General features: G+C 43.6%; 1 protein-coding gene across 10 annotated transcripts in view; it reads right to left on the reverse strand.

Moving 5' to 3' along the window:
* Window positions 1-25,567, reverse strand: part of ep300a (E1A binding protein p300 a) — a 57,526-nt gene that overhangs the window by 17,591 nt on the left and 14,368 nt on the right. For 4 of the 10 annotated variants that reach the window (XM_034106826.1, XM_034106824.1, XM_034106825.1 and 1 more), the window contains exons 5-21: window positions 24,839-24,958; window positions 23,722-23,961; window positions 23,126-23,231; window positions 21,519-21,644; window positions 20,935-21,052; window positions 19,997-20,129; window positions 18,070-18,144; window positions 17,644-17,723; window positions 16,379-16,531; window positions 15,482-15,913; window positions 12,571-13,000; window positions 8,844-8,962; window positions 8,026-8,089; window positions 7,666-7,841; window positions 4,954-5,042; window positions 4,193-4,243; window positions 3,408-3,518 (exon numbers count right to left, since the gene is read on the reverse strand). In XM_034106826.1, coding sequence (XP_033962717.1) covers window positions 3,408-3,518; window positions 4,193-4,243; window positions 4,954-5,042; window positions 7,666-7,841; window positions 8,026-8,089; window positions 8,844-8,962; window positions 12,571-13,000; window positions 15,482-15,913; window positions 16,379-16,531; window positions 17,644-17,723; window positions 18,070-18,144; window positions 19,997-20,129; window positions 20,935-21,052; window positions 21,519-21,644; window positions 23,126-23,231; window positions 23,722-23,961; window positions 24,839-24,958 — 2,623 coding nt within the window. The remainder of the gene's footprint in view (window positions 1-3,407; window positions 3,519-4,192; window positions 4,244-4,953; window positions 5,043-7,665; window positions 7,842-8,025; window positions 8,090-8,843; window positions 8,963-12,570; window positions 13,001-15,481; window positions 15,914-16,378; window positions 16,532-17,643; window positions 17,724-18,069; window positions 18,145-19,996; window positions 20,130-20,934; window positions 21,053-21,518; window positions 21,645-23,125; window positions 23,232-23,721; window positions 23,962-24,838; window positions 24,959-25,567) is intronic. The other 6 variants (XM_034106829.1, XM_071206829.1, XM_034106828.1 and 3 more) reach the window with 4 other exon arrangements.

Below are 25,567 nucleotides of genomic sequence, written 5' to 3' on the forward strand. Positions count from 1 at the left end.
ATATATAAAACGTTTTAAAGAAGTAGTTTGAAATTTTAATTTGTATAAGGACATTATTTGTTTTATTATTAGAAATAGATGTATAGGCTTTCTTCAATTCCTATTGGTTGGCCTTTGTCTTATATAAAAATATATTCCCATCAGCAGAAACACGTGGGTTTGCTATCCTGGTACCAAAATGGTGGAATGAGCTCCTCATTGAAATCAGGACAGCAGATAGCTTCCACAAACTCATCTCTTTCGACTCCACTTCGAGCGATACTAACAAAGCACTCATATACTAACAAAGCCCTTATATACTAACAAAGCACTTATATACTAACTAAGCACTTATATACTAACAAAGCACTTATATACTAACAAAGCACTTATATACTAACAACGCACTTATATACTAACAAAGCACTTATATACTAACAACGCACTTATATACTAACAAAGCACTTATATACTAACAAAGCACTTATATACTAACAACGCACTTATATACTAACAAAGCACTTATATACTAACTAAGCACTTATATACTAACAAAGCACTTATATACTAACTAAGCACTTATATACTAACTGTTAGGGAATAATTCTGTCTTTACTTCTAAATATTTAACCTATTCTGTGTGTTGACATTTACGACCATCCCTGCTTCTAATCTCCCGTAAGGAATGTGATAATGGAGTCGTATGTTGATACTACCAGGTTTTATGGCCTGACCTGGCGGGCACAGGGGGGGGTTTACGACTGTGAAAACGCAGGCTTCTAAGCACCACGGATGTCAGAGACATCTCCTTTGTTCCCAGGCTTTCTTCAATTCCTATTGGTTGGCATTTGTCTTATATAAAAATATTCCCATCAGCAGAAACACGTGGGTTTGCTATCCTGGTACCAAAATGGTGGAATGAGCTCCTCATTGAAATCAGGACAGCAGACAGCTTCCACAAACTCATCTCTTTCGACTCCACTTCGAGCAATACAATTACTAACAAAGCACGTATATACTAACAAAGCACGTATATACTAACAAAGCACGTGTATACTAACAAAGCACTTATATACTAACTAAGCACTTATATACTAACTAAGCACTTACATACTAACTAAGCACTTACATACTAACAAAGCACTTATATACTAACTAAGCACTTATATACTAACTAAGCACTTATATACTAACTAAGCACTTATATACTAACAAAGCACTTATATACTAACTAAGCACTTATATACTAACAAAGCACTTATATACTAACTAAGCACTTATATACTAACAAAGCACTTATATACTAACTAAGCACTTATATACTAACTAAGCACTTATATACTAACAAAGCACTTATATACTAACTAAGCACTTATATACTAACAAAGCACTTATATACTAACTAAGCACTTATATACTAACAAAGCACTTATATACTAACAAAGCACTCATATACTAACAAAGCACTTATATACTAACTGTTGGGGAATAATTCTGTCTTAACTTCTAAATATTTAACCTATTCTGTGTGTTGACATTTACGACCATCCCTGCTTCTAATCTCCCGTAAGGAATGTGATAATGGAGTCGTATGTTGATACTACCAGGTTTTATGGCCTGACCTGGCGGGCACAGGGGGGGGTTTACGGCTGTGAAAACGCGGGCTTCTAAGCACCACGGATGTCAGAGACATCTCCTTTGTTCCCAGGTGTTCACGTACCTTCCCCCAATATGTGGGTTGACTCTCTGTAAACTAGTTAAAGGGTCTACCAAGATGCGAGGCTGATCAGATTTGACATGGAAACCCACCCGTGCAGTCAGAACCTTTGACTGTGTGACTTGTGATGTGAATTTCTCCGGCCGATGCTTGTATTAAAGATCCGTGTTTGACATCAAAGCTCCAACTCTCCTCGTATCTCTCCGAGTCCTGACTCTCCATTGCTACAGAAGTTTCCCTTACACTTATATACTAACTAAGCACTTACATACTAACAAAGCACTCATACACTAACAAAGCACTCATATACTAACAAAGCACTCATATACTAACAAAGCACTCATACTAACTAATGTTAATTTCGTCAGCTATTTTTTAATTTAGTTTTAGTCCTTTGTTAAATTTCCTTTTTAGTTTTAGTCATATTTAGTCACCTTCATCCTGTTTTTATTTAGTCAAGTTTTAGTCGACTAAAAGTCTGAGCATTTTAGTCTTATTTTAGTCAAAGAAAACTAATTATTTTAGTCTACTTTTTGTCAATTAAAACTGTTGAGTCTTTTTTAGTCATCAGATTATATAGAACATTTCAGTCAAACTAGTCTAGCCAAAACAAATAATTTGTCATTTTAGCATATATAAATTAAATAAGATTATATCTTGTCCTTATTTGATGAAAAACACAGGTTGAATGATCAAGAAAGCAGCTTTGCAGAGAGTATCTGGTCAGGTTTGTGGTGGTTTTACCTGTGTTTTGGCCACATTGCTTCCCTTCTGATGAAACAATGCATTCGCTTTTTTTCTCCGCCTCATTGTCGCGAAAATGGGCCCAAATATCACATCGTTTCTTTCTCCCAAGCAGTGGTGGCTTTAGACTTTTTCGTTGTCAGTCATTTTGACGGACAGGATCGTAACATTTCCGTCATAATCCATTATTACCCGTCGAGTGCACAATTTATCACTCACTCGCGCTGACGGGGGGGGGTTAGTTAGACCATGAGTTAGACCATGAGTTAGACCCGAGTCTTCCTGACAGTTCACAGTGTGCCGCTGCCCGGTGTAATTCAAATGTACACACAGCTGCTGCCCTGCCGCAGCACCGGAAATGGAACTGCTGCTGGGAGAAAAACTGACTGATCAGAAATGTAACGTTATCTTTGATAATATTTGGTCTCGTCACTTTTCGTCAACGAAAGTAAAGAGAGATTTTGGCATAGTTTTTATTTAGTAAACTACATTTTCGTCTCGTCACTTTTCGTCAACGATATTGCATGATGATTTCGTTGCAGTTATTGTTTACTGCCGTCGGTGCCGTCTCGTTATCGTCTTGTTTTCGTCATGGAAAAAAAGGTCGTTGACGAACATATTTCGTCATAGTTTTAGTCAACGAAATTAACACTAATACTAACAAAGCACTCGTATACTAACAAAGCACTCGTATACTAACTAAGCACTTTTTTTCTCCCAAGAGAGTACCACCTCTCAGCAGGCACTACAAATGGGGGTAAAAGTTCCCGGCACTAAGTACTCTTTTTGGTTTGAACGCGACATAAGGGGTACTAACGGAACTAAACGGGAAAAGTACGGGGGAAAGTACTCCGGTGTGAACGCGCCTATTGTAGCACTAATGCAAAGAAGTAGTATCTGTAAGGAGGAAGAAGGTGCCGCTCGGTATCATGGGACAAAGCGTTCTGTTATAAACTCTAATACTCACGTCTGAGGCTGGGTGGGATCGTCGCCGAGGGAAACCGTGTCCCCCTGGATCTCGTTGAAGCATTTCTCACAGAAGTGGTACCTGTTAGCAATAAGCCCAAATGTTTTTGATCTACACCGTGTCCCGCAGCAATCAGTCAATCACAGACGGTGGGAGGGAGGGAGGGCATGGCAAAGGGAAGGATGCCACAACAGGAAGTGGGAGCGCAGGACAGCAGGAAGTCGTCATCAAAAACAGCCAGATTTTTGAGAGGGTGAGGAGGGAGTGTATGGTTGTTCAAGGCAAAAGCAAGCCAATGTTGACACCACAGCCATGGAGAGGTAGGACACACACACACACACACGCACACACACACACACACACACACACACACACACACACACACACAGGAGGAATGAAGCACACAGCAGAAAGCCGAGGAGCAAAGATTAGCAATTTGGACATGAGACGGATGAACAGCAACAAAAAGCAGCTAAACAGGAACTAAACGTTAGCAGCATTAGCTAAACACAGAAGGGGCTAAACGTTAGCAGCATTAGCTAAACACAGAACGAGGTAATTGTAGCAGCATTAGCTAACACAGCAGGGAGGCAGGTATGCAGACACTAGACAGGTGTGAACAGGTGAATAAAGACAGCTGCTGTTCACTCATTCAAGCATTTTAACGTTGGTCCTTTCACATTCAACTCATAAACGTGTACAAAACTTGACGGGATGATAAAAATAACGTTGAAAGAGTGTTAAAAATAACTCAAGGGACGGATTTAAAATAGTTTTCCTCTTACCCGGTAGTGATGTTTATCAATCGAGATAGTTTTGGTGTGATTCGCCGACTGCTGCAATAATAAAATATTGATTTGAGATAAGGTTTTTCGGCCTCCCAGAGGTAAATGAACATGATGGCCTGTTATAACGTTGTATAACCGGCTACAGGTGGGCTTAGGTAAGGCCTGAAGGGAAGGTGACTCTTTTTGGCTTTTCTGCCGTCTCATTACCGTTTAGATCCATACGAGCAATGTCTGTGTAATTCAATTGTTGCGAGTACTAAGCTTTATTTTAATTATAATAAAGAACCACGTGCAAAGTGCCTTCTAGTTCATTTATCTTTAAGAGACGAGACTCAGCAACTCACACCAAAAATATCTAAATTGATCAAACGAACTACAAGTAAGACCAAAAAGAAAAGGTGTGTTTTTTATTTTTATTTTAGGTGCTGTCCCTTTAAGACTTTTGCCTTATTCCTACGATACAAGTTCAAATTCAACTTTTTCAAACATTCTGTGCTGAGGTGTTGTTTATAGATTAGCTTTAAGACACCAAGAACAACTTAAGGAATGTGAGAAGAGAGGACCCATTGTTAAAATGCCATTAGGCACCACATGGAGATCTAAAAACAGGCAAACATGAAGTGAAGGGAAGCGTTCGGGGACACAGAGTTAATCCGATGAACACCCAATGCATCTCTCATATCATTATCATTTCCTCTTTTATTCAGACATGCTTCCATATTAGCCGTTTCCACCCTTCATTACGTTGCCTTTCATACCTGTTCTGGTAGCTGAAGTAAGCAGCGTCTCTGGGAATAGTGCACAGCTGCTTTCCGTAGCAGCAAAGTGTCTGAGGGGAGAACTCCAGCTGAGGGACAGAAACAAAAAAAAACAAGATAAATAAATTGTTAATCTAAGATTAAGATGGACTTTTATTAATCCCCGTGGGGAAATTGTTTCACTCTTGAACATTAACACTTTTAACTTACAGCCACTTTTAACTTACAGCCACCTCGGCTCAATTGGCAACACACACAATATGAAAAAGACAAGGTTTTACGTCAAATTTAAGCACTTTTTCAACCAAAAAGGGACAGTTGGACAATATAGTATTCTATAATAATAATTGCTTTATTAAAAACACATGTGTCAAACTCAAGGCCCGGGGGCCAAATCAGGCCCGTGGTGGATTTAATTTCAGCCCTCAGGATAATTTCTAATTCCTATTAGATCTGGCCCGCCGGTATATTGCACGCCTTCCCTCCATCCTGAGGGTCTCCTCCGCTCAGAGCCGGACCCCAAACATTGATGACCTTGCACCCGAGATGAGAGGCCAAGTATCTGAGCTAGCATCACACAGCAGGCCATGTTTGGTTTGTTCTAAGGGAAATAGTTTTGTTGAAGCTGTTGTTGGCCTGTGGAGAAATGTACTCATAAGGAATGACTCTGAAAAGCTGCAGATAGAGCCATGAGAAATGAATGCAGCTGATTATTTAATGTTTAATGTTGTTTTTATTGGCAATAATTTAAGCGTTGTTAGTTCCAGGTTTCATATGGGCAATAAGTTCATTTCAATAAGTTCTGCAATAAACATTGAACCAGTCCGGCCCTCGACTAGCACCCACTTTTTTTTATTTTGGCCCACTGTGTGTTTGAGTTTGACCCCCTGCTTTAGAGGAGCAACAGAAAAAAGAATCCGCAACTCTTTTGATAATCTATCAGTTGGAAAGTTAAACATATTTGTGCAAAAATGGAGATAAATGTGGAGATTTTCTGCTTATCTTTATTTTACATCATATTTAAGTGACACATTTTAAGGCTTTTCACTGACAGACAGAACAAGACCTTTAAAGCGATCACCTTGTTCGTAGTGAACTGGGATGAACACTTCTCACTATTTTGAACTTCAGATAAAGTTTGAGTACGTTGAAAGACGGTTTTATTTAGATTGAGCTGCAACGGTTAGTCGGCTAATTCATTAGTTGATCAACAGAAAAATAATCTGCAATCGACTTTTCTGATAAACTATGAAGCTTAACATATTCGTGCAAAAATGACAGTTTTATGGAGATAAATGTGGAGATCATACTTAACTGAAGTCCGTATGGACAAAACAAGACATTTAAAGCCATAATGTTGGTCTTTGTGAACTGAGATGAACTCTTTTCACAATTTTTTTACATTTTATAGACAAATTCATTGATTAAAATGTTCGGCAGATTAATCCATTTTGAAGCTAAGTCTTGGTGGTTTATCCTGATGCTCGGCATGTAATCTTCCCTCGAGGTGAACAGAGCTTCCTGTGAGTTATTTACGCTGAGAATGTGTGTGTGTGTGTGTGTGTGTGTGTGTGTATGTGTGTGTGTGTGTGTGTGTCAGAAATGGACTCCCAATCGTTCACGTCTGAAAGTGGAAGCAGCAAAGTGTATTCGATGCTAAATTTGGCTTTTGGCATTCCAACGCCATATCACATTTCAGCTCTTATTAGACTCGGCTATTCTTGGTTTTAGCAGACAAATAACAAAAGTGATTGGCCTTTAATAATGAGAGGATAGCTGACCGGTTACTCCTGACAATGAGACGAAGCAAAGTAGCCCCTGAGGTGAGAGGAACTGTAATGAGTTTTAGCAAAAAACCCTCGATCCTATTGGCTCTAACGGTTAAAAAGAGATACGGCCAGATATATGGGAAATCCACCCAAATGACCCCAGAAGTGGGTTTTTTTCTAAACCTCTCTAAAAAAGGTCAAATTTCACTTGTTTTGCATCAATCTTGATACAGGGTTCTTATTATATGTTATAGTTTGGATTCCTAAAGATTTTAGTCTACTATCCCATCATTCAAGGGGGGTTTTCACTATAAGTAATGTGTTTTTTTTGGAAGGACACTATAATTTACATTTTTTTACCATGTTCAATCTGAATTTACTTTAAAATAAAAAAACATCTATATTGATTCTGACTGTTCTACATCCAACTCACACGTTTATCCTTGCTTTGAGAAAAAAGATGATTAATTTACCCCTTTTAGAAGTGAAGTTATAGTCATTTGTTCTGGGAATGTCATTTTCAAGCCTGAGGCCTGAAAAACAGGCTCGGGGCTTAAATGGTAAATGGACTGTACTTATATAGCGCTTTATCCAGTCTTTAAGACCCCTCAAAGCACTTTACATACTACATGTCGTTCACCCATTCACACAGAGCAGTGTATATTACTCTAGGAACTAACACGCATACACATTCACACACCGTTGGCCATCGGGAGCAACTCAGGGTTAAGTATCTTGCCCAAGGATACATCGACATGTTGACTGCATGGGCTGGGATCGAACCCACAACCTTCTGGTGGAAAGACGACCGCACTCCCTCGCAGCCACAGTCGCCCTTAACAGGTTAACTCCAATTTCCATACTTTCTCCTCGATTTGTATAATTACTGCGCCTCCCTAACACACACTTCCCTCCAGTCCGCCCTCCTTCTCTCCCGTCTCACCTTCCTCCCGCAGCAGTATCCGAGGCTCTGCATCACCGGGTCGATCTCCTGCTCGAACACCTCGGCCAGCTTGGAGCAGTACTTGTAGACTCGAGATGTTTTGCGGTTGTAGAGCCAGGCGTTGTTGAACATCACCCAGATGTCGTCTACGTACTGCCACGGCTCCTGGTACTGACCTGCGACACAAAAACAAAAGATCATGTCAGAGAAAACACTTATTTTTTAATACAGCATTAAAAAAATAGTGCAGTGCAATGGATTTGTTTTTATATATTTTAACTCCATATCACTTCAAATGTATCCACAATTAGATTTATCTTTTCATATTTGATGTCTATTTTGTTTCCAGTAAGTACTAACCTGTATCCAGTTTCCGCTTGATAGTAGATAAGTCCATGGGATTCTTCACAATATCAAAGTAGTCCTGCAAGACACAACAAAGTGCCATGTGATTAAAGTGAACATTATGTGAGTAAATCTCTCACACACACACACACACACACACACACACACACACACACACACACACACACACACACACACACACACACACACACACACACACACACACACACACACACACACACACACACACACACACACACACACACACACACACACACACACACACACACACACACACACACACACACACACACACACACACACACACACACACACACACACACACACACACACACACACACACACACACACACACACACACACACACACACACACACACACACACACTTTTTGAGATTTGTGAGAGTGAGGTCCTGTAACTTGGCGCAGTTCTTTATAATTATGTAATCAGTCAATGTACAATTGAATTTCAACATGCGGTGAAAGACAAGTTATAAAGATGTTTGTCAATTACAGTCCCTGTGTATCTGCAGGAATCCTGAAGTTGAATGTAAAACATTTCAAGACCTTTTTTAAGACCCTCTCCATAGACCCTCTCCATACATCTTAAGACCTCATCGCCTTTCCGTTTAATACTTTTTAATAGCCTTAATTTTCGCTAAATTGATTTATCAACTTTTAATACTTTTTAAGACCCCGCGGACCCCCTGTAAAACAATTAAGCACGTGAACAGCAGACCACACATGCACAGGGACAGAGCAGTTTATACACAAGGAATACAATTAATCTGAGGTCCAGCAGGGATACGTACAGGTATGCAGAGCAGCAGGGGGTCCACAGGCATCCTGAAGGGCAGAGACTCTGGATCCTGTCGGTACAGAGACTCCAGCGTCGGCATCAGAGCCTGGCGGAGCTCCTCTGGCTTAAAGACTGGAGGAAAGAGAGATTAAGAGAATAATTAGATTAAAGAGAAATCAGAAAACGTTTCCCTGCTTCGCTTCCCCCCCTTAAAACCTACTTATTTATATATAAATAGTTATTACTGTAATAAACCGTATTTGATTTTATCTTAATGTACATTATTTAATATTCTGTTCTTGTACATATCAGATTCTATTTACATGTATCTTTTTGCACTATTTTATATTTTTGTATTTTATTATATATGTTGCATTGTGGGAGAAGCTCAGGTCAGAAGATTCTCACTACCATGTTTACACTGTAGCTCAGGGCAACACATATCGAAGCCTGTACAACAGCGCTATTCAATTAGTTTGGAATGGGGCCGGTTTGATGAAAATGATCCAAAGCAAGGCGCCGGGAAAAAGATGTTGTCTCTACAGTAGCTAGTAGGTGGGTTGTCTCTACAGTAGCTAGCAGGTGGGTTGTCTCTACAGTAGCTAGTAGGTGGGTTGTCTCTACAGTAGCTAGCAGGTGGGTTGTCTCTACAGTAGCTAGCAGGTGGGTTGTCTCTACAGTAGCTAGCAGGTGGGTTGTCTCTACAGTAGCTAGTAGGTGGGTTGTCTCTACAGTAGCTAGCAGGTGGGTTGTCTCTACAGTAGCTAGTAGGTGGGTTGTCTCTACAGTAGCTAGCAGGTGGGTTGTCTCTACAGTAGCTAGTAGGTGGGTTGTCTCTACAGTAGCTAGCAGGTGGGTTTTCTCTACAGTAGCTAGTAGGTGGGTTGTCTCTACAGTAGCTAGTAGGTGGGTTGTCTCTACAGTAGCTAGTAGGTGGGTTGTCTCTACAGTAGCTAGTAGGTGAGTTGTCTCTACAGTAGCTAGTAGGTGGGTTGTCTCTACAGTAGCTAGCAGGTGGGTTGTCTCTACAGTAGCTAGTAGGTGGGTTGTCTCTACAGTAGCTAGTAGGTGGGTTGTCTCTACAGTAGCTAGCAGGTGGGTTGTCTCTACAGTAGCTAGTAGGTGGGTTGTCTCTACAGTAGCTAGTGGGTGGGTTGTCTCTACAGTAGCTAGTAGGTGGGTTGTCTCTACAGTAGCTAGTAGGTGGGTTGTCTCTACAGTAGCTAGTGGGTGAGTTGTCTCTACAGTAGCTAGTAGGTGGGTTGTCTCTACAGTAGCTAGTGGGTGAGTTGTCTCTACAGTAGCTAGTAGGTGGGTTGTCTCTACAGTAGCTAGTAGGTGGGTTGTCTCTACAGTAGCTAGTAGGTGGGTTGTCTCTACAGTAGCTAGTAGGTGGGTTGTCACTACAGTAGCTAGCAGGTGGGTTGTCTCTACAGTAGCTAGTAGGTGGGTTGTCTCTACAGTAGCTAGTAGGTGGGTTGTCTCTACAGTAGCTAGTGGGTGGGTTGTCTCTACAGTAGCTAGTAGGTGGGTTGTCTCTACAGTAGCTAGTAGGTGGGTTGTCTCTACAGTAGCTAGTAGGTGGGTTGTCTCTACAGTAGCTAGTAGGTGGGTTGTCTCTACAGTAGCTAGTGGGTGGGTTGTCTCTACAGTAGCTAGTAGGTGGGTTGTCTCTACAGTAGCTAGTAGGTGGGTTGTCTCTACAGTAGCTAGTAGGTGGGTTGTCTCTACAGTAGCTAGTAGGTGGGTTGTCTCTACAGTAGCTAGTAGGTGGGTTGTCTCTACAGTAGCTAGTGGGTGGGTTGTCACTACAGTAGCTAGTAGGTGGGTTGTCTCTACAGTAGCTAGTAGGTGGGTTGTCTCTACAGTAGCTAGTAGGTGGGTTGTCTCTACAGTAGCTAGTAGGTGGGTTGTCTCTACAGTAGCTAGTGGGTGGGTTGTCTCTACAGTAGCTAGTAGGTGAGTTGTCTCTACAGTAGCTAGTAGGTGGGTTGTCTCTACAGTAGCTAGTAGGTGAGTTGTCTCTACAGTAGCTAGTAGGTGGGTTGTCTCTACAGTAGCTAGTAGGTGAGTTGTCTCTACAGTAGCTAGTTGGTGGGTTGTCTCTACAGTAGCTAGCAGGTGGGTTGTCTCTACAGTAGCTAGTAGGTGAGTTGTCTCTACAGTAGCTAGTGGGTGAGTTGTCTCTACAGTAGCTAGTAGGTGGGTTGTCTCTACAGTAGCTAGTAGGTGAGTTGTCTCTACAGTAGCTAGTAGGTGGGTTGTCTCTACAGTAGCTAGTAGGTGAGTTGTCTCTACAGTAGCTAGTAGGTGGGTTGTCTCTACAGTAGCTAGTAGGTGGGTTGTCTCTACAGTAGCTAGTAGGTGGGTTGTCTCTACAGTAGCTAGTGGGTGGGTTGTCTCTACAGTAGCTAGTAGGTGGGTTGTCTCTACAGTAGCTAGTAGGTGGGTTGTCTCTACAGTAGCTAGTAGGTGAGTTGTCTCTACAGTAGCTAGTAGGTGGGTTGTCTCTACAGTAGCTAGTAGGTGGGTTGTCTCTACAGTAGCTAGTAGGTGGGTTGTCTCTACAGTAGCTAGAAGGTGGGTTGTCTCTACAGTAGCTAGTAGGTGGGTTGTCACTACAGTAGCTAGTTGGTGGGTTGTCTCTACAGTAGCTAGTAGGTGGGTTGTCTCTACAGTAGCTAGTAGGTGGGTTGTCTCTACAGTAGCTAGTAGGTGGGTTGTCTCTACAGTAGCTAGTGGGTGGGTTGTCTCTACAGTAGCTAGTAGGTGGGTTGTCTCTACAGTAGCTAGCTGGTGGGTTGTCTCTACAGTAGCTAGTAGGTGGGTTGTCACTACAGTAGCTAGTAGGTGGGTTGTCTCTACAGTAGCTAGTAGGTGGGTTGTCTCTACAGTAGCTAGTAGGTGGGTTGTCTCTACAGTAGCTAGTAGGTGGGTTGTCTCTACAGTAGCTAGTGGGTGGGTTGTCTCTACAGTAGCTAGTAGGTGGGTTGTCTCTACAGTAGCTAGTAGGTGGGTTGTCTCTACAGTAGCTAGTAGGTGGGTTGTCTCTACAGTAGCTAGTAGGTGGGTTGTCTCTACAGTAGCTAGTAGGTGGGTTGTCTCTACAGTAGCTAGTAGGTGGGTTGTCTCTACAGTAGCTAGTAGGTGGGTTGTCTCTACAGTAGCTAGTAGGTGGGTTGTCTCTACAGTAGCTAGTAGGTGGGTTGTCTCTACAGTAGCTAGTAGGTGAGTTGTCTCTACAGTAGCTAGTAGGTGGGTTGTCACTACAGTAGCTAGTGGGTGGGTTGTCTCTACAGTAGCTAGTGGGTGGGTTGTCTCTACAGTAGCTAGTAGGTGGGTTGTCTCTACAGTAGCTAGTGGGTGGGTTGTCTCTACAGTAGCTAGTGGGTGGGTTGTCTCTACAGTAGCTAGTGGGTGGGTTGTCTCTACAGTAGCTAGTAGGTGGGTTGTCACTACAGTAGCTAGTAGGTGGGTTGTCACTACAGTAGCTAGTAGGTGGGTTGTCTCTACAGTAGCTAGTAGGTGGGTTGTCACTACAGTAGCTAGTAGGTGGGTTGTCACTACAGTAGCTAGTAGGTGGGTTGTCTCTACAGTAGCTAGTAGATTAATTTTAAGATTATACTCAAAGGGCCAGTAAATATCACCCCGGGCCGGATGTGGCCCGCGGGCCGCCAATGGCATAGCCCTGGGCTCGGAGATGTTTAAAAATGGCATTTTAGCTCAGAAGGGAAACTCACTCTTCTTTTTGGCTGCAGTCTGAGCTGAAGCTGAATCCGACGTCTCCTCTTCATCCTTCACCTCCGTCTTTATTTCCGGTTTCCTATCTTCCGTCTTCACGCTCACCATCGTCGTCATCGTTTTAGGCGTCGATGATGATTCCATGGGAAGCCCTTTGCCTCCCTCTCCGGAGCACTCCTCCTTTTTCACCTCCAGCTTCACGGGCTTCTCCTCAGTTTTCATGTTGCTGAGCTTCCCTCCCTTGGAGCAGCTGCCACTGTCGCTCTCCTCCTCCTCCTCGTCCTGCTGCTGCTGCTTGATCTCCATCTTGGAGTCGTGGTTGGCGGTGGAAGCGTTGGACTGCGGCTGCTGGGAGGAAGCGTCCAAGCTGCTGACGGAGGCCGGGGTCAGCGCCTGATTGTCTGCGTGGAATGAACCCTTCTGGGACAACTGGAGAGAGGAGACATAGGATCAAAACTCAGATGCATGGAAACAGGGAATCAGAGATATTAAAGGATGCTTTCACAAGATACAAGTAGATTAACGTTAAGTGAAGCATTGGACAAACTTTAACACAAATTATAAAGCTGGATCGTAACTGAGGACACAGTCAAATGTTAAGTCCCACGATAAGTGCTATATGAGGAAAAGGCAGATTAAAATAACGCTTTTATCAATAGGGTTTGAAACCTTGACCTGACGTGATCTTATCTTCATGTCATCATCGTATTGTTGTGTCGAGCTGGGTCATAACGAGTCCAGTATTGAAGGAGAACCCTGCAGAGGACATCCTCAATTTGGGCTGCAATGTAATCCTTTGGCGCAACTGCACACCTTTAATGTATGTCCGAAAAATGTGACTTTGTTTTGCTATTGATTGGCTCAGATTGGAATTATAAGCGTTTTACAAGATTGTTCAAAGGAGTCTTCAGAGAAATAAAACTTTGTTAGCGTTATTTAAAGGTCCCATGTCATGCTTTCTGGTTATCACCGTCCCCTCGTGTTATGAAGGTTGTTATGCATGTAAACCGTCTGCAGAGTCACAACCCTCAAAGTACACCCTGTAGCGAGTAAAGCTCTAACACAGAGAAGACCTGTCTGTGCTGCCCCAGAACGCCTCGGTGAAGATACGTCCATTGTCCATTGTTTACTTCCTGGGTACTTTGAAGTAGGAATGGCCAGTAGCCGCGCCCAGAGCTATGACGCGATACGGTCATGCGTGATCCGGAACCAAATGGACCAATCCGTGGAGCCGTTACGTTAAGCCCCTGCTGATTGGTCCAAATTGACCAATCCACAGACTTCCTCACACACTCAGTGCAGGCAGCTCTGCTGATCTCTCCTCCCTGGCTGCAGGCTGATAACAGACAGTTGGGATCTCGGCGAAATCCTCTCTGCAGTCCCATTCTCACAGCGTCTATCAACCTGTTTCTTACTCAATATCAAGCCACACTTATTGTGTTTACTTCGGCTGTGACTTTGTGTGTGCTCAGGGTGAGTTTGGCTATCGCTAAACAAGGAAACCACACCTCCACGGAGCTCAGCGAGATTCACAGCGTCCCGACCAATCAGAGCACACTGTGCTCACAGGGAGGGGGGGGGGGCTGGAGCTATTGGAGCTACAACGAGCCGTTAAAGGCAGAGAGTGAAATGCAGTGAGTACACGTACTTTACAGAGATGCTGTGAGAAACCAATGTGAGTTTGGAAAATTGCACGATATAAATGTATTCTCGTCGACCTCAACAATGGAATTATGATCAGTGGAAATGGCCGTGACGTGGGACCTTTAAAAGATTTTCACTGTCAAGATTGTGGATGCAACAGGAGATTACAGAATGAGACTCCTCAGGGCGAGGCTTGGGTTAGCCACAATTACAAAGATGCAAGCAAAATGAAACGACCCTACCGTTTCCTTTTTCTATAGGGTCCTTTCAATAATGTCGTGAGACACTTTTGATGGCAAGAAACAAGGCACTTTTAGTCGATATACATTAAATGGGGCAACATTTCCCCGAAAGACTAATATTGCATAATGTTTTACGGCCGCAACACTGTCAGTCAATTTAACTTCTTGTGTTGATTAGTCACATCACCATGGTAACCAGGTGCAGATTAAAAGTGTCTACCACAGTATTATTGGAATCTATGCGATAAAATAAACTGGTCTTAATGTATGAATAATAATAATAATAAATCATGTGTTTTATATAGCGGACCACCCGCTCCAGCAACTCCAACTTCCTCAAACCCCCCAGGACTAAGCTCCGTACTCTGGGAGACCGGGCCTTCTGCTCGGCTGCTCCCAGTCTGTGGAACGCTCTCCCCGACCACATGAGAGCACCTCAGACCGTGGAGGCTTTTAAAAAAGGCCTCAAAACCCATCTTTTCAAAAGAGCCTTTCCCTAGACCTTTTATTTATTTCCACGCTTTTATTTTTTTTTTAATTGTTTGTTTTGCTTTTTATTAATTCTACCGTGTTGTGTAATGTTTTTATACTGTCCATGCTCACTGCTTGTAGCACTTTGGGACTTGAAGTCAAATATGAAGTGCTTTATAAATGAAACCCATTTGTTATTATTATTTCCTGGTGCTCAAAGTGCTTTACAAGCAAGACTAAAGGACAGTTTCATCCCACAGGCCATAAGACCGTTAAACTCCTGAACTTTTGAAAGAACATCCATAACATTCATCCGTTTGCATCTTATATTCCAATTACTTGCATATAGACTATTCTGCACTATTTCTACTATATTCTATTTCATTTTATTTACTTGCACTGTTATCTGTTTTATTATGTTGCACTGCTGGAGGAGCCTGTGACCTAAGATGTTCACTGTCATATCTACACTGTAGCTATGCATACATGACAATAAAAGAATCTTGAATCTGAAGAAGAAATATAAGTAAGTGGAAGTGTAAACCCCACTGACCGGAGTGCGTGGCAGCTGAGACCCGTGAGGCGTTGAGCTGGATCCTAACCCCGGATGAGAGGGAGTGGTGGAGCCCGAGGAGCCCATGTGCTGCTGCTGCTGGAGGGGCTTGTTGGAGGCGGGGCCCTGGCTCTGTGGGGGGGCTGAAGGGGGCCCCAGGGCGTTGGGAGTGTGCGGCTGCGGCGTCTGGGACCCGGGGTGTCTGGGGGGGGTCTGGTGAGGAGTGGGGGAGCGGCTGTGGGCCGGGGAGGGCGAGCTGCGCATGGCTGCCAGGTGAGGGAGGGAGTTGGGCTGCTGGTTTGAGTTCGATGGAGTCATGGAGGACGCTCCGACGCTCTGAGGACCCAGAGGCCCCACAGAGGAGACGCTGCCGGGACCCCCGACTGAACCGGGCTGAGCGAGAGGACTCGAGACCGGGGTGCCCATCTGCGTCTGGGGAGAGGAGGAGGGTGCAAAGAAAGACGGTCAATCAAAAAAAGTTATAGTTTAAGAACATCAAAGCTCCAAGCGAGTCCCGTTTCTGGGGGTTTCTGACGGAATAGTAACCATTTGTGTTGTTTGTTGTACTGCATGTTCCTTATTGGTAAAAAAACTTACATTTGACACAAGCATTTACAATCCTGTGACTTTAGAAGTATTTGTATGCAAAAATCAAATATATTCATTAAAATCATTTCTCATTTCATTTATTTGTTTCTATTCAACATCATATTTTAAACTTGCAAAATTGTAACAAAATGATGTAATATATGTACAAAAATGGAGATTGTTAGTTCATCTGTATCCTAAGAATCTTTCCTATCCAAAAGACTTAATCCTGAGTGCGCCTTGCCCCGCCCCCCCCCCCCCTGATCAGAACTCTCTGACTAACAGGTGAATGACTTCAGGCCGTCTCACCTGTCCCAGCCCTGCCTGAGCTCCAGGTTGAGCCATCCCGCTCTGAGCTGCTCCGACTCCTGGTCCTGATCCAGGAAACTGACCCTGGGTCAGATACTGGTTCTGCAGCTGATTCACATTCGGCTGCCCCATCCGTGGTCCCACCATTCCCATCTGGAACATCAAAGGGCAGGGGTTAAAAATGCCTATGCAACTTTGTTCTAGCATGCAATAGTTACGAGTTAAAGTGGCATTTTCCTAACCTACTTTGTAACGACAAACATTTATTTTGATTAACATACAACAAATGTTTGAACATTACACCCTGGAAGCTACTGTATGAAAAGACACTTCAACTTAGGTCAACTTTTAGTTTTTATGCATCCCTAAAATGGAACAAACCTCCAGAAAACCTGAGGTCTTCACCAACGCCGAGTTCTTTTAAATCGAGACTAAAAACAGTACTTTTTTTTAGCCTCCTACCCAGAAGTCTTAACTTGTTTGAGCACCTACTGTATTTACAATGTCTGTTTCTCTTTTATGCATGGTTCTTAAGAATCTGTTATTCCATAGTGTTTATTTATTGAGTTGCTTTCTTTTGTCTTCTTTATAGCCGCTTTCAGACCAAGTACTTTGCCGCACTTAGTTCCCAGCTCTTAGTTCCCCCATGGAACTAAGAGCTGATCGCGTTCACACCGGAATAAGTCCCTGAGGGAAGATTAGGCAAATTAAGCCGCTGACGTCACTTCTTCTTCTTCTGATTTGGGTTTACTGGCAGGCCGCAAACCACTTCACGGCGTATACTGCCGCCCGGAGTCCCCGGCCGGAAGTCCCCGGAGTTGGGGAAGGCTTCAGTAGAAGCTGCTGGGACTCCCAGCAGCTTCGACTGAAGCCTTCCGAGTAAATCGCCAGAACGCCGACACCTCCTCATCTCCACCGCTCACATGTTTTCTTTTGTGTTGCCATAAGTTAGGTCTCTCTGCGTTGGTGCGCGGGGCTAAAGTCCCACCCCTCTAGCAGGCACTAAAAAGGGGGGAAAAGTCTCATGAACTAAGTTCTCTTTTTGGAGTGAACGCAAAATCCCAGGAACTATCGGAACTAAACGGGAAAAGTACTCCGGTGTGAAAGCGCCTATTAAGTGTTAATGTTGATGTAAAGCACTTTGAATTGCCTCCGTGTCTGAACATGTGCTATATAAATAAACGTACCTTACCTTAAGTGACATCCTTATTGTGTTAATCGACACATTAAAAACTATGTGATAAAGGTGTGTGTTCAGGACTGACCTGGTTGCCGGACGCTCCCATGGGGAGAGGAGACCTCTGGCCCATCGGCTGCATCCCCATCTGACTGAACTGGTTCATTCCTGAGAAAACACACATTGTTATTGAAACAACACAAAATAACAATTTCATGTGAAAACCACACTTGTATTGTATTTTGTTTCTAACTGGCTCTAAGTGCAGAAATGTGGTTTGTATTGCAACATTTTTAGTATTAAAATGGAGCTGTACAGTATGTACGCTACGTGGTGTTAAGTGTTAAACACAATGCAGTGTAAAAACCATGGCAATAATATCCTTGGAAACATTTCCTGTGAAAAAATGTTTCTGTCTTTTCGGCCGAACCAACGGAGACTTTTATCAGATATTAAGTCGGACCATTAACTGATGAGTTTAACTAATATGTCATGATGTCTTGTGTTTGTTTACCTGGGACTTGCATTCTGTTGACCATCTGATTTGGTCCAGGGGATCGAACCATTGATGGGTCAGGGAGCGGACCGTCTGAAAAACAGAGACAAGAGATTTAAAATGAAATATCAAGTTGTCACCTGGAGAGAAGGAGGGGCGGAGATGTCCCGACCAAGTATGTGTGGAGAGGTTTGTTCCAACTCTGGAATGCTGCCTGCCGTGTGGGACAGTTAATTAAAAATGTGTGTAAAATGTGATGTGAACACGTCTGCACAAGCTTCTGTATTCAGGGGACCGTCAGGACAGCGAGACAACGTTTAAAAAAGTGTAATGCATGTCAAAATAACGGAGGAAACCGTTGATTCTGAAGATCAGGTGTCAGGATCTTAACCTATGTTGTGAAAATTGACTTCAATGAGTCTTAAAACTCCACAGTCCCATATCGTGGCTCGCTTAAAATCTCAAAGCACGAGGTAAGATAAGATAAGAGTTACAAAACAATGCTTAAATGTCCCAACGTCACATTCCCCTGGATTAAATCATCATTCGCGTGAATGCGTGCTGCCCGGCATATCGTGAGCATGCCTGTCTCATAGGTCCAATATAGTCACTTTGTATATTATATATTAAAAGTTTTAGCTTGTCTTGTCAAAATGATACTTATACTGTCTGTTATGTGTGATTGCACTATCGGGAATGCTTGGAATTTCGCTGTACTCTGTGTCGTGAAGGAAGAAAGGAATCTGAATCTAAAGCTGCGCATGGATGTATAATAAGAACTGGATACAGCGCGGGAGGCGGGGCCTCGTTCATTCCTATGAGAGTTGCTCATTGGTGCATGAAGACAAAATGGCCGAAATTTTGAGAGAGCGAAACGTCACGAAAGTATTCAGAGAATCAGTTTTTATCGTGCATCCATGGGTAAAGGTAAAACTCATGTAGTGCTGGACACGTCACATGAACGTGCCGGGCGGCGCGGTCCCGTGGGTTAGATGCGCGTTCATAATGCCGAGGAAAATAACTCTCAGAATAACGTTATCAGCATATTTTACAACTTGAGGAACGAATGTTTTTAATAAGGGCTATACAAGTGTTCATACTGGGTAGTTTATTTAGTTAAAAAAAATTATCCAACGATTTACAGACGTCTCTTTCCCGATGTTAGTCAATAGAGAGGCGAAGTCCCTCCCCTTCCTCCATGGGACCTTATTTCGGAAAAAGTATGTATTGAAGTCAATGGAGAGAGAAAGATTATCTTCCCGTTTGAATTGTGCCACGAATTACACATATGATGTTTGTCAATCTAAAAGATAATTTTGCAAGTCAAAAAAATAAAAACGTGTCGTAAAACTGTGAAGTAACACTTTTCTTTGTGTGAAACCGCTCAATGAACTACATCTCCCGTCTCACACCACACACCCAGACGGCCGTCCCGTTGAAACATTTCACTTCTTTCTTTCAGAACGAGGCGGAAAGTATTAAACGAGGTGGAAATCACTCCAAGTCTGGCACGTTGAGAGCTGTGCACACACAAGGGGAGTTAGTCTGTTCCGTGAGAGCCAGCATGCGGGACTGGGATTCTGGGATTTGTAGTCTTTCTAGTTGCGTATTTTTCATCGTCTTATATTGCAACAGTTTTACGACAAACTGTGTCTTTTTTGACATGGAAATAATTTTTGTAAGATTGACAAACATCATGTGTAATTCGAGGCACAATTCAAACGGGATCGAGAGATAATCTTTCTCTCTCCATTGACTCCAATACATAATGTTTCCTAAACAAGGTCCCATGGGTCGGAAGTAGATGGGCGGGACTTCGCCTCTCTATGGGAAAAAGTCTTTCCGGGCCCAGCGACTGATACGGAAGTGTAGTACCGCCGTTTGGCTACAACGAATATTTTCCTCAGAGTCCGGCGCACGTCCTGGGGGCTCGGTGTGGACTCACTTGGAGGCAGGCCAACGGAGGGCGGACCCAGGCCGATGCCGATGCCCTGCTTCTGGAGCCGCGTCCGCCGCTTCTCCTCCAGCTCCTTCTGGATCTTATAGATCTTCTCCGCCAGCAGGTGATAGTACTCCGCCTGTCGGAAAGAGGGTAGGAAAATAAGGAAAATGTGGCCAGGAGGGGGAATTCCCAAACATGTAAGAGAAGTAGAAGTTGACTGTCGGTTTGGATAAAGATTCAGTATTGATTTGTATATAATCGCTAAGAAGGTAAAGTCACAATGTGGTAAACTCAGAAATGTGCATCACTCGTTATGCCGCTTATAAAACACATATGTTATGATAACACATATGAGGCTCGATCTAGTCTTACGTCACATTATTGATATAACTTTGAATATCTAAAGTGTGTTTTTTGTGGAAAACAGAGAAGTTAGCAACAATTTAAAAACACACCGAGAGGATTTATCTGCAGCAAAAAGTAATAAAAGTGAAGATCATAAGCTCTGGATTTCCTCCTACGTCCAACAAAGTGATTTGGGAAGTTGATTTGACAACTACCGTACTTCTCGGACTATAAAGCGCACCGGTATATAAGCCGCAGCAGCTAAATTGTCCGTCTGTCTTGCTCTCGTTCTGTCTCTCGGTTCCACTTTTACTTTGGCGCGCTACCTGTCTCGCTCTTTTCCGGCCTCCAGCTTTTCCTGCTGGAGCCCGCCCTTAAAGGTGGCGGGCGCGGACTGGTCATAGAGCCCATAGCGTTAAAGGTGGTTAATTTTACCTGTAAAATCCATAGATTTAGGAGGTTCCCTAGTGGCCGTGAGATGGACAAAGAAAATGGGGGGAAAAGTCGCGGCTTATAGTCCGAAAAGTACGGTAAAAAAGGCAAACGTGTTTTCCTTCCCGAGTAAAACACTGAGCTAAAAGGCCAGAGTAACTTACTCTACTGTTGGCCGACTCGTACATGTCTCCCTCCACTTTTCGGGCGTAGGCCACCAGGTTCTCCATTCGTCGGTCCTTCAGAGCGGCGGGATCTGGAGTCGGGAAGATGGCCTGAACGCTGTGGGAGGAGAACAAGGAGAGGAGGAAATATATAATCACTTGATGCAGTCAGAATACTTCTTAAACAACACATGTCATGTTTAGTCTTGGTAGGAGTCTTTCTGTGTGGCGACTTTGGGACAGCGCCAGTGAATAGTCATAGCCCTGGTGTTAATAATATGGTTCCTTTAGCAATTCATATCTAATCTAGCTCTTAAAATAGTTGAGTTATCGCCACCATGAGACGTGTTTCGAGGAGTTAACCTCACATTCATGTACTACATCGTCTCTCAGCCAACGCTTATGAAGTCTCGCTAATGTTAGTAGCATTTATATGTGAGAGGCACTAACTGAGGCTACTATCAGCCACCTTGGATCCAATCAGAGACATACAATGGTCTACTGCTGAAGTAACCACTTGTATTAACAGAATACATTAAAGAGCCATTTTAGTTTCTCTGGTGCAGTTCTTCTTGGATACTTACAGTTTGTGTACCAAGTGGTTTCTCAGGTCTTGTGTGATGTCTTCGTGCCAGCTTTTCCTCATTCCCGACGACGAGGGAGGACCTGCTGTCGGCATCGAGCCGACCCCACTGGAATCGTTCATCAGACTGGGAGAGGAAGGAGGGAATTATTTGATGATTTACTTCTTAAAGACATTGATGTGGAATTGTATCGACAGCGGCCCTGAAGTGCATCACCATTAAACGGTTGAAACCAGAACCTCCCACCGATAACGGCTGGATTCAGAGAGTGTGGGATATCCTCCACGTGGAGCAAATAACATGTTTATTACGCCTACAGAAACATTTATCAAGCGACGGGCCCCTGTAATGCATCTACCAATACAGTAAGAATTGTTAACACACTTGTATTCTCGAGCCTGGAAGCTACTGTATGAAAAGACACTTCAACTTAGGTCAACTTTTAGTTTTTATGCATCCCTAAAATGGAACAAACCTCCAGAAAACCTGAGGTCTTCACCAACGCCGAGTTCTTTTAAATCGAGACTAAAAACAGTACTTTTTTTTAGCCTCCTACCCAGAAGTCTTAACTTGTTTGAGCACCTACTGTATTTGCAATGTCTGTTTCTCTTTTATGCATGGTTCTTAAGAATCTGTTATTCCATAGTGTTTATTTATTGAGTTGCTTTCTTTTGTCTTCTTTATAGCCGCTTTCAGACCAAGTACTTTGCCGCACTTAGTTCCCAGCTCTTAGTTCCCCCATGGAACTAAGAGCTGATCGCGTTCACACCGGAATAAGTCCCTGAGGGAAGATTAGGCAAACCACTTCACGGCGTAGACCATTGTATGTCTCTGTTTATTTACTATTTATTTTCGAAAGGTTGGCTCTCTCTCTCTCTCTCTCTCTCTCTCTCTCCTCTCTCTCTCTCTCTCTCTCTCTCTCTCTCTCTCTCTCTCTCTCTCTCTCTCTCTCTCTCTCTCTCTCTCTCTCTCTCTCTCCTCTCTCTCTCTCTCTCTCTCAGAGTTCGCATGAGCTAAGTTCGCATGAACCTTTGTGGGAAAAGTACCGCAGTGTGAATGCGCATTTCAACGTGTGTGTGTCTCATTCACTGTCCCTCAGGTTGTGGCATGTGCGTGCATATCTCTCTCCCTCTCTCTCTCTCTCTCCCTCTCTCTCTCCTCTCCTCCCTCTCTCTCCCTCTCTCCCTCTCCTCCCTCTCTCTCTCTCTCCCTCCCTCTCTCTCTCCCTCTCTCTCCCTCTCTCTCTCTCCCTCTCTCTCTCTCTCTCTCTCAATATGTGCTGAATGTTCTCGCTGCACCCTCGCTGCGAGGGGGACCCAAGTTCCCATCAGCAGAAACACGTGGGTTTGCTATCCTGGCTCCAAGATGGTGGAATGAGCTCCCATTGACATCAGGACGGCAGAAAGCTTACACACCTTCCGGCGCAGACTGAAAACTCATCTCTTTCGACTCCACCTCGAGCGATAGAACTATTAACAAAGCACTTATATACTAATAAAGGGCTGGCTTATCTAAAGCCAGTTGAGTAGCACTTGAAATGTTTAGCTCTATGAAACCTGATGCACTTTATGTAATGTAATGTAATGAATGTGTGTGTCCTGTCTTACCCTTGTGTGTTGACGTTGAGGTGCATCATGGTGTCCTGCAGCAGGCTGGACTGTTGGCTCTGAGTTGAAGCTCCCACGCCTCCATTCACTCCCAAAGGATTCACACCTATAGATAGAACAGGTACAGGTTATTAGGGGGTTTGGATTCTTAGTGTTTCCCTACTGTTGGAAAAATACTGAATGTCCTCTTCCAACATCAGAGCAGCATGCTAACAAAGGTATCCCAACTGTAGCTGAGTACATGACAGGATGTGTGATGACCTAGAAGAGCATTAGGACTGTTTGAGGCATATGATAGCTATGTGATGAACATGATGATTCAGCCTCTATGGAGAGAGACATCAAGCATGCTCATTTCTGACGTGGAGCTAATCTGAAGTACCGTACTTTTTGGACTATAAGCTGCGACTTTTTCCCCCATTTTTGTTGTGCAGCTAACGGCCACTAGGGAACCTCCTAAATCTATGGATTTTACAGGTCAAATTAACCACCTTTAACGCTATGGGCTCTAGGACCGGTCCGCGCCCCTCACCTTTAACAGTAGCTATGTACAAATGACAATAAAAGCCTTGAACCTTGAATGCAGCGTAACTCACCCATTGTGTTGAGAGTCCTCATGCCGGCCGGGCCCTGCAGCGATGTGTTGGACATGTTGGGCTGTCCGCTCTGGACCTGGATCTGGTTCCCCTGGTACGTGAGGCCCAGCGCTGCGTAGGCTCTCTCGATGGAGCTGGGGTCGATCTGGCTCGGGGGGTTTAGGTTCGAGGCGCTTGGTGGTCCGCCCGGCAGCGACCCGAGAGAACTGCCTAAACCTGCAGCTGCTGCACCAAGAAGAGCTGAGAGGAGCAGAGAGGACTGTTGATATTACATCTGCTTAACAGAACATCAAATAATACAAACGCGTGACTCAAAAAGCTTGCAAACATCAGGCTGCATTGATAAGAACATAACAGGCGTTTAGCTCACTACTAGGCAATAGCTTCAACACGCTATTAATACTATTTAGGGCTGCACCAAATGTCGTTTTTATTTATTTATCCGGAGCTTCGATTGAGTTCATATTTGAACGTGAGTCCTCTTACAACATCCTGAATTTTTTTAATGTAATTAACTTTTTATAATGTATTACTTGTCATGTTTGTAAATACATGTCAGTGCAGACTGAGGTGCGAGCGCCGTGGCTTGTGTGCCTTGCTCAAGGGTACCACGGCAGGGCAGGACCTCTCCAAGTAGCAGTCCACACTCCATATTTTAGGTCTGTTCGGGGACTTGAACCGGCGACCCTACAGCTCCCAGTCCAAGCCCCTACTGACTGAACCGGTGTGTGTGTGTGTGTGTGTGTGTGTGTGTGTGTGTGTGTGTGTGTGTGTGTGTGTGTGTGTGTGTGTGTGTGTGTGTGTGTGTGTGTGTGTGTGTGTGTGTGTGTGTGTGTGTGTGTGTGTGTGTTTAAGAGATGGTGACAAAAACACCAGGTTAATTACAGATGCAGTAAAAATGTTTTAGAAAGCTGTGGAGCATTTGCTGATTTAGATTTCTGACATTAAAGTTATGAATAAAGATCTGAAGTCTTCGACACAGCCCTTACAGAAATCGATGCATTCGCAGATAGGCCTGAAATAAGTAACATTGATGAAGATATAACACGACTATAATTTCCTGAACAGCGCGGTGTGCAGGAAATGAATGTATAGCGTTGTTTGGCCAGATACCGACACTCACACTGGGGGTTCCTCTTGTCTCCGGCGTTCTTCAGCGGCAGGCAGACCGGGCAGTCGTGCCTCGTGCAGTTCTTCCAGTGAGAGATGATCTGCCGCGAGGATGCACAGTGCGCCACTGAGGGGAGAAAGAAACATAAACGGAGGTATATGAGGGAGAGGAAAACAGGCAGGAGAGCAGGGATGTGTTGTGTAATAGAAGCTTCGAATGAAGAACCAAGCGAATCTTGTCCAAACGGAACGTGTTTACTTTTGATTAATGTAACAGTTTTCAACAAGAACGGTAGAAAACGGGAAAATGCACTCAACATAAATCGTATTAAATCATAACAGGAAGGAGTAAGACCAGGACACATACTTGCACTTCAAAATAAAAGCATTTCCTGTGAAACATTTTACCTTTAACTTCTGTCAAGAAGCAAACAAACAAATGTTTTTACTGCCTTAAAGTCACCTATCATGCTATTTTTAGGCAATAGCACAGGTCTCAGATATATAAAAAACATGCCTATGAAGTGTTTTGCTCAAAAAACAGATCACCCATTCTAGCCACGCCTCATATCCCTCTATTTCACTTCCTGTTTCAAAAGTGCTGATTTGGGTATAAAGCTTTAAAGAGGTCTGAGCCAGAGTCCTGCACGGGTCTGATTTTCAAGACCCGCTCCCGCCCCGCACCCGCGACGTGCAATACCGAACCCGCCCCGCTACCCGCACATATTGCCAATTA

This window comes from Pseudochaenichthys georgianus, chromosome 19, assembly GCF_902827115.2.
Source record: "Pseudochaenichthys georgianus chromosome 19, fPseGeo1.2, whole genome shotgun sequence".
NCBI lineage: Eukaryota > Metazoa > Chordata > Actinopteri > Perciformes > Channichthyidae > Pseudochaenichthys > Pseudochaenichthys georgianus.